Below are 9,830 nucleotides of genomic sequence, written 5' to 3'. Positions count from 1 at the left end.
GAGCTGGTCACTTTTTGGTTATAAAGTCCTTAAAGGCCTAGATTCTGGTCAATTCCCAGCTATGCACCCGCTGTTTATTGCCCTGTTGTCTCAGCCCACATGTGTACGTTCATTAGCAATTTTTAATTCTGCCATTTGTAACAACAATAATGAAATTGTCATGTTTTAAAAATCGTTAATTACTTCATTGTTATTGTTGGATTTTTAAATATATATATATATATATATATATATATATATATATATATATATATATATATATATATATATATATATATATATTGATTCTTTTCCATTTGCAAGCCCTGACTGGTATTCAATATGCGGCTTCAGTTAACGTTATGACCATACATCGTTGATCCATTCAATGTATAGGTCCGTTATTTATAACACGAGCTCCGATTGGCTACACCATTCTCAGATCAATTTAAGACCAATATTGAAAACCAGTGAAGTGCCGTTAGTTTAATTCCTCTCACTATGAAAATATTTTACACAAATTGAAATGCTTTTTAATCTCTGTAAACTCATTCATTATATTTTTTTTACACATTTCCAAGTCCTTTTTCATAGCAATAAACCCTTTTATTATGAAAAATAGCTTTACACATTTCAAAGTCCTTTTTCATCCCCATAACTTCTCATGTAGATATTTTTACACATATCGAAGTCCTTTTTTATCTGTTTAAACTCTCTCATCCATGGTGTAAGAGTCGAGCCAGCCATAGTCGGATTCTTCATAATCACTAAGCAGTATGTAGTCATCGTCCATGAGGGCCTCGTGGTGGGCCACGATGTCCGCAAAACTCGGCCGGTCCTCCGGCTTCTGCCAACACTTCTCCATTAGCATGTACCTGGAATAAAAGCGAATTCAATAAAACAGTTGCTTTCGTACTGAAAGCTGCACTCTCACAGATTGAACGTATTGACAACTTTTTTTTGTCTTGGAATAATCCAATTTTTGCGAAAATGCATGAAAACCAATTATATAAGACTGCTGACAAAAAGTTAGACCGCAGATTTTTATATTCAAGTACAAAAAGTGATGTTTTATGCTTATTTCTTGTAACGTTGTAACGGTTTAAGCCATAAACCATTAATTTTCGAACGGAAATATGAAAATCTGCGATCTGATCTTTTGTCAGTAATCTATTATCATTGGTTTGCAGATATTTACGCAAAAGTTTGCTATTTCCAAGACAAAAAAATAAAAAGTTTAAAAAACGGTATATATGTGAGCGTCCAGCTTTAAAGCGTTACCAAAATAATGATAATTGTTATGCTTTTGTTTTCCCGACCTATCCTAGTTTTTAGCACCAGACCATATTGTGTGTTTTTGCCAACAGACGTAGTATTTTCTGTCCGTTTTCCCCCCTTCTTTTGGGACATATTTTCGGTAGTTTTTTAATGCACGGGAATGGCTCGTTTATGTACACGGACAAAATGGCGACGATTTTTATTGTGAAATTTATCGTTATACAAAACTTTATAAAAAATACCGACCTACCTACCGTGAAAAAAAGGTCTGCCGTGAAATCGAAAACAAGTTTTTTTTTGTTTAAGGCTAAATTGAAAATAAGCCATTCACGTGAAATTTGAAAGGCATGCTTATTGAATTATAATGAACAAACACTGCCTGAAGTCAGTTTTGTTTATGCATTTCATCTTTCAAATTTTAGTCCTGTTGGCGTAAGGAAATATCTGAATACGAATTTTAAAGTCATATAATTATGCTGCACAGTTGAGAACATGCTGTTAGAAGTTTCAGTTGCTTCAAAAAATTTGCGATATTAATCATTGTCTCTTGTAAAAACTTCTTAATATGACTTATACGTAAATAAATAATGTACTTTAATATACTAGGACATGCAAACTAGCCATAAAATTGTTATAGAGAAATGGCATAGTAGATCTATGTTTTCATAATCCTGATGTTTCTAACATTTACCAATAGCAATATGTGTGCATTGTTTGACGTTTGCTTGTCCTTGGTCAGTGTGTATTTAACGAGGACATTGGATACATTTTAGGCTTCTGGGCTTGTCCCTGTAGTTGCCATTGTCTTATACACACATTTCTTCTAAACAAAGAAGGGGCCCCTGTAGTTACCATTGTTTATACTCACATTTCTTGCCTACAGTGCAGGGGCCGCTGTAGTTACCATTGTTTTATACACACATTTCTTCACTACAGTCCAGGGGCCGCTGTAGTTTCCATTGTTTTATACTCACATTTCCTCATTTCAGTGCAGGGGCCGCTGTAGTTACTCTTGTTTTATACACATATTTCCTCCCTACAGTCCAGGGGGCGCTGTATATACCATTGTTTTATACACATTTCCTCCCTACAGTCCAGGGGGCGCTGTATATACCATTGTTTATACTCACATTTCTTCCCTACAATACAGGGGGCGCTGTAGTTACCATTGTTTTATACACACATTTACTCACTAAAGTCCAGGGTCCCCTGTAGTTACCATTGTTTATACTCACATTTCCTCACTATAGTCCAGGGTCCCCTGTAGTTACCATTGTTTATACTCACATTTCCTCACTACAGTCCAGGGGCCCCTGTAGTTACCATTGTTTATACTCACATTTCCTCCCTACAGTTTAGGGTCCCCTGTAGTTACAATTGTTTTATACACACATTTCCTCCCTACAGTTTAGGGTCCCCTGTAGTTACCATTGTTTTATACACACATTTCCTCACTACAGTCCAGGGGCCCCTGTAGTTACCATTGTTTATACACACATTTCCTCACTACAGTCCAGGGGCCCCTGTAGTTACCATTGTTTATACACACATTTCCTCACTACAGTCCAGGGTCCCCTGTAGTTACCATTGTTTTATACACACATTTCCTCCCTACAGTTTAGGCTCCCCTGTAGTTACCATTGTTTATACTCACATTTCCTTCCTACAGTTTAGGGTCCCCTGTAGTTACCATTGTTTTACACACACATTTCCTCCCTACAGTTTAGGGTCCCCTGTAGTTACCATTGTTTATACTCACATTTTCTCCCTACAGTTTAGGGGCCCCTGTAGTTACCATTGTTTATACTCACATTTCCTCCCTACAGTACAGGAGACGCTGTAGTTACCATTGTTTATACTCACATTTCCTCACTACAGTCCAGGGGCCCCTGTAGTTACCATTGTTTTATACACACATTTCCTCACTACAGTCCAGGGGCCCCTGTAGTTACCATTGTTTATACTCACATTTCCTCCCTACAGTGCAGGGGCCCCTGTAGTTACCATTGTTTATACTCACATTTCCTCCCTACAGTGCAGGGGCCCCTGTAGTTACCATTGTTTATACACACATTTCCTTACTACAGTCCAGGGGCCCCTGTAGTTACCATTGTTTATACTCACATTTCCTCCCTACAGTACAGGAGACGCTGTTGTTACCATTGTTCTATACACACATTTCCTCCCTACAGTACAGGGGCCCCTGTAGTTACCATTGTTCTATACACACATTTCCTCACTACAGTCCAGGGGCCCCAGTAGTTACCATTGTTCTAAACACACTTCCTCACTACAGTACAAGGGACGCTGTAGTTACCATTGTTCTATACACACATTTCCTCACTACAGTCCAGGGGCCCCTGTAGTTACCATTGTTTATACTCACATTTCCTCCCTACAGTGCAGGGGACGCTGTAGATACTGCCCTTGCATCACCTTTCTCATCACCTCCATCGCCGCTACGCCGGCGTACGGCGTGGCGCCTGAAACATGTTAGTTGAAATAGTATTTATGTTAGAAAAAAATGTTCACTCATTTTGGCACAATTTTACGCAAGATTGTGGTCTTGTTTTGTGAGGGGAACCGTATAAACTCGCAAAAACACGTCTCCGATTTAGGGACCCCAACCAAACTCCTATTCTCCCAGGCCGGTAATCGAACCCGCGTCTCTATTGGTTTAACAGTACTGATTAACTATATCGATTTCAATTATTTTTGCTTGGTATTTGATCTGACATTAAACTCGAGCCCCATCTTATGTGCGTGTCTAATGTTGGATGTTTGTTTCAAAAATGGGTAAATTCGTAATATCACATTATGTATTGATATTTTAATTTTAATAATTATCTGCATGCAGTAATCAATATTAAAACAAATATCAATTATGACCGTTTATGCAAGATCAACAACTAAAGTACACACACGTTTCTATTTTTTTCATAATCCACCGGTTAAATCTTTCGATTAACATGCAAAATGTTGATGCGGTGTTATTTCCATTTCAGAAAATATAACGACTGAGTGGTGAGGCGAAATTGCGCCAAGTGGAGGGGAAGACATGCGCCGAATGACGGGACGAAAATGCGATTTTTCAATGCGGTGCATATTTGCCGCCCCGTTTAACGCGTTTTCGCATGTTCGTCATGTCACTTCCGGTTGGCACGCACATGTATGTGTGGGTGGCGTAGGATTCTCTTTTTGACGGTTTTATTCACCCAGATATACGATCTCTCGGTAAAACTACATGTACATAATAGTTTTAAAACACTTACGGCATATTGAATAAATGCCATTTTTTTCATTCAATCTACGTGTCTGTTTTTCCCTTCATCTAAAATAGTTTGCCTTAGACTGATTTCGTTCAAACCTATCTTTTTTCAATATATAAAACACTTAAAAGGGAACATTCTTGCATATGTTTAAAACAGTAGTGGTATGCTTTGCTTTGATGCCGTTTTGCGTGACTAGCGGAAGCTGAAAATGCGCCAGGCAGCAGAGCAAAAAGCGGAAATGCGCCAAGTGGCGGGGTTATAGTTGGCACATTTATAAAGCACCTCAACTTCGCACATTTTTGTCATACAAATGCAAAAAAAACACGAAAAGGGAAATTAATCAACTATCACAAGGAAATGTATGCAGATTGAATGACGTTGTTCTGACAGAATTTCTTACCGAGCGTGACAATCTCCCACAGCAGGACGCCGTACGACCAGACGTCACTTTTGCGAGTGAACATGTTGTCAGCGAGCGCTTCCGGTGCCATCCACCTGATTGGTAGCGGTCCCTTGAAAAGTAAAAAACGTACTTACATTGACAATGTATCCTTACGCTTAACAATGTTCTTAGCATGACAAGTAGAAAACGTGCTCCCGTTACAAACATCTGTGGCCGTATTCAAAACTGGTCTTAATTGGATCTTTATTGGATCTCTCCGATGATGTAGTTAATCGGATTGCTAAAAGTAAATAACTGACCTATAAAGTAAATGAAGTCAATGATGTATGACCATACTATTGACTTAAGTTGCATTTTGAATACCACCCCTGACCACAAAATTCTCATATTTAATTACATCATGAATTGCTCGGGAAAATCGACCCGATGGAACGTGCTGAAGCAGCGTGCCCGAGGGTCAGTGTATCCGATCCAGACTGCAACATCTTATATTCCATTATTTAAACAATTTTAACGTTAGGATTAACTTTTTGATCAAGTATTTCAAAGAAAGTGTTAATTACCTTGGATGTGCGCTCATACACGTCGATGCCTTCAACGTCACGTGCAAGGCCGAAATCACAGATCTTGCACGTGAAATCCGTGGCCAGAAGAATATTACGTGCTGCGAGATCGCGGTGGATTATCTGCAAATAAAAGTGAACATATAACGTGATTCACAGCTTGAAAGAATTTCTTATAAAGAAATCAGTGTTAAAACTTAACATGAAACCGTCGTTCTTTTATTTTTGTTTTCGTTGGTTTATCTTTGGGTGTTTAAGCTAAAATTCTGAGCAGATTCTATTTTATTAACTAGAATCTATGCAATTTAGTTTACTATGACGTGTTTCTCCTGTCAAGTTTATTTCAAGAACATAATATATATCATTTTTTATTATCATTTACATTATCGAAATACGTCAAACTAGTGTATGTCTAATTAACTTACGCCTAGGTTTGCAATGTGTGACATTCCGCGAGAGATTTGTAGAGCAAAAATGGTGAGATCTTTTGCACGTGGCTCCATGAAGCTTGATGACGTAGTAACTGACGTCATCGTACTACCACGTGACATGCGACTGCTTGGGCGGCATTGGCGGAGATAGTTCATCAAACTTCCCCTTTGAACGTACTCGAGTATGATATAAAGTGGATCTGAAATTCAGTAATCCGAACCAAAAATAAGGTAATTTTCTGATAATAAGGTTAAATTTTTCTGCCTGATGTCCCCATATAATCGATTTGGAAGGTAATTACTGGCTGAGTCACAACATGCATACTTTGCTGAGAGCAGCACACCTAGAGAGTCACAACATTTATATCTAGTTTGGGGCAGCACCCATAGAGAGTCACAACATTCATATCTAGTTTGGAGCAGCACCCATAGAGAGTCACAACATTCATACCTTGTTTGGAGCAGCTCCCATAGAGAGTCACAACATTCATACCTTGTTTGGAGCAGCTCACGTAGAGAGTCACAACATTCATACCTTGTTTGGAGCAGCTCACGTAGAGAGTCACAACATTCATACCTTGTTAGGAGCAGCACCCATAGAGAGTCACAACATTCATACCTTGTTTGGAGCAGCCCCCAGCACCCATAGAGAGTCACAACATTCATACCTTGTTTGGAGCAGCCCCCACAGAGAGTCGCAACATTCATACCTTGTTTGGAGCAGCCCCCATAGAGAGTCACAACATTCATACCTTGTTTGAAGCAGCTCCCACAGAGAGTCACAACATTCATACCTTGTTTGAAGCAGCTCCCATAGAGAGTCACAACATTCATACCTTGTTTGGAGCAGCTTCCATAGAGAGTCACAACATTCATATCTTGTTTGGAGCAGCACCCACAGAGAGTCACAACATTCATACCTTGTTAGAAGCAGCACCCACAGAGAGTCACAACATTCATTCCTTGTTTGGAGCAGCTCCCACAGAGAGTCAGAACATTCATACCTTGTTAGAAGCAGCACCCACAGAGAGTCACAACATTCATACCTTGTTTGAAGCAGCTCACGTAGAGAGTCACAACATTCATACCTTGTTAGGAGCAGCACCCATAGAGAGTCACAACATTCATACCTTGTTTGAAGTAGCACCCATAGAGAGTCACAACATTCATATCTTGTTTGGAGCAGCTCCCATAGAGAGTCACAACATTCATACCTTGTTTGAAGCAGCACCCATAGAGAGTCACAACATTCATACCTTGTTTGAAGCAGCTCACGTAGAGAGTCACAACATTCATACCTTGTTTGGAGCAGCACCCATAGAGAGTCTCAACATTCATACCTTGTATGGAGCAGCACCCATAGAGAGTCACAACATTCATATCTAGTTTAGAGCAGCTCCCATAGAGAGTCACAACATTCATATCTAGTTTGGAGCAGCTCCCATAGAGAGTCACACCATTCCTACCTAGCTTGGAGCAGCACCCATAGAGAGTCACAACATTCATACCTTGTTTGGAGCAGCACCCATAGAGAGTCACAACATTCATACCTTGTTTGGAGCAGCACCCATAGAGAGTCACAACATTCATACCTTGTTTGGAGCAGCACCCATAGAGAGTCACAACATTCATACCTTGTTTGGAGCAGAACCCACAGAGAGTCACAACATTCATATCTAGTTTGGAGCAGCTCCCATAGAGAGTCACAACATTCATATCTTGTTTGGAGCAGGTCCCATAGAGAGTCACAACATTTCTACCTAGCTTGGAGCAGCACCCATAGAGAGTCACAACATTCATATCTAGTTTGGAGCAGCTCCCATAGAGAGTCACAACATTCATATCTAGTTTCGAACAGCTCCCATAGAGAGTCACAACATTCATATCTAGTTTGGAGCAGCTCCCATAGAGAGTCACAACATTCATACCTCGTTTGGAGCAGCTCCCATAAAGAGTCACAACATTCATATCTAGTTTGGAGCAGAACCCATAGAGAGTCACAACATTCATATCTTGTTTGGAGCAGCTCCCATAGAGAGTCACAACATTCATACTTCGTTTGGAGCAGCTCCCATAGAGAGTCACAACATTCATATCTAGTTTGGAGCAGCTCCCATAGAGAGTCACAACATTCATATCTAGTTTGGAGCAGCTCCCATAGAGAGTCACAACATTCATATCTAGTTTGGAGCAGCTCCCATAGAGAGTCACAACATTCATACCTAGTTTGGAGCAGCACCCATAGAGAGTCACAACATTCATTTCTAGTTTGGAGCAGCTCCCATAGAGAGTCACAACATTCATACCTTGTTTGGAGCAGCTCCCATAGAGAGTCACAGCATTCATACCTTGTTTGTAGCAGCACCCATAGAGAGTCACAACATTCATACCTCGTTTGGAGCAGCTCACGTAGAGAGTCACAACATTCATACCTCGTTTGGAGCAGCACCCATAGAGAGTCACAACATTTATATCTTGTTTGGAGCAGCTTGTTTGGAACAGCCCCCACAGAGAGTAAAAACATTTATATCTTGTTTGGAGCAGCTTGTTTAGAGCAGCACCCATAGAGAGTCACAACATTCATACCTTGTTTGGAGCAGCTCCCATAGAGAGTCACAACATTCATACCTTGTTTGGAGCAGCTCCCATAGAGAGTCACAACATTCATACCTTGTTTGGAGCAGCTCCCATAGAGATTCACAACATTCATTTCTAGTTTGGAGCAGCTCCCATAGAGAGTCACAACATTCATACCTCGTTTGGAGCAGCTCCCATAGAGAGTCACAACATTCATTTCTAGTTTGGAGCAGCTCCCATAGAGAGTCACAACATTCATTTCTAGTTTGGAGCAGCTCCCATAGAGAGTCACAACAGTCATACCTCGTTTGGAGCAGCTCCCATAGAGAGTCACAAAATTCATTTCTAGTTTGGAGCAGCTCCCATAGAGAGTCACAACATTCATACCTCGTTTGGAGCAGCTCCCACAGAGAGTCACAACATTCATACCTCGTTTGGAGCAGCTCCCATAGAGAGTCACAACATTCATACCTTGTTTGGAGCAGCTCCCATAGAGAGTCACAACATTCATTTCTAGTTTGGAGCAGCTCCCATAGAGAGTCACAACATTCATACCTCGTTTGGAGCAGCTCCCATAGAGAGTCACAACATTCATACCTTGTTAAGAGCAGCTCCATAGAGAGTCACAACATTCATACCTCGTTTGGAGCAGCTCCCATAGAGAGTCACAACATTCATACCTCGTTTGGAGCAGCTCCCATAGAGAGTCACAACATTCATACCTCGTTTGGAGCAGCTCCCATAGAGAGTCACAACATTCATACCTCGTTTGGAGCAGCTCCCATAGAGAGTCACAACATTCATACCTTGTTTGGAGCAGCTCCCATAGAGAGTCACAACATTCATACCTCGTTTGGAGCAGCTCCCATAGAAAGTCACAACATTCATACCTCGTTTGGAGCAGCTCCCATAGAGAGTCACAACATTCATACCTAGTTTGGAGCAGCTCCCATAGAGAGTCACAACATTCATACCTCGTTTGGAGCAGCTCTCATAGAGAGTCACAACATTGATACTTTGTTTTAGCAGCACCAATAAAGATTAATAACATTCATACCTAATTTGGAGCAGCATCCATAGAGAGTCACAACATTCGGGTGAAGTGGAATCTTCCTCATAATCTCAAGTTCCAGGAATAAATCCTGTTTCTCTGAATCAGTGGCGGTACCTGCAATTGGCCAATCGCCGCTTATCAATGGAATATTTAGCTGATATATGAATAATTCGCCGAAGATTGCAATGCATATGGTATATTTACAAGTACAATCATTAATTGTGATTCTGATTAAATGCTAGAACTGGTATAAGTATTGATTTCATATATACA

General features: G+C 40.4%; 1 protein-coding gene across 3 annotated transcripts in view; it reads right to left on the bottom strand.

Moving 5' to 3' along the window:
- Positions 1-450: 450 nt before the first annotated feature.
- Positions 451-9,830, bottom strand: part of LOC128236281 (proto-oncogene tyrosine-protein kinase receptor Ret-like) — a 39,000-nt gene continuing 29,620 nt past the window's right edge. For all 3 annotated transcript variants that reach the window (XM_052951164.1, XM_052951166.1, XM_052951165.1), the window contains 6 exons: positions 9,561-9,671; positions 5,921-6,126; positions 5,496-5,618; positions 4,930-5,041; positions 3,644-3,740; positions 451-854 (listed from right to left, as the gene is read on the bottom strand). In XM_052951164.1, the coding sequence (XP_052807124.1) occupies positions 686-854; positions 3,644-3,740; positions 4,930-5,041; positions 5,496-5,618; positions 5,921-6,126; positions 9,561-9,671 (818 nt within the window). In that variant the 3' untranslated portion in view covers positions 451-685. The remainder of the gene's footprint in view (positions 855-3,643; positions 3,741-4,929; positions 5,042-5,495; positions 5,619-5,920; positions 6,127-9,560; positions 9,672-9,830) is intronic.

The sequence above is a fragment of the Mya arenaria genome, chromosome 5 (assembly GCF_026914265.1).
Source record: "Mya arenaria isolate MELC-2E11 chromosome 5, ASM2691426v1".
In the NCBI taxonomy this organism is placed as follows: domain Eukaryota; kingdom Metazoa; phylum Mollusca; class Bivalvia; order Myida; family Myidae; genus Mya; species Mya arenaria.
This window is presented reverse-complemented; position numbering and strand designations above follow the sequence as displayed.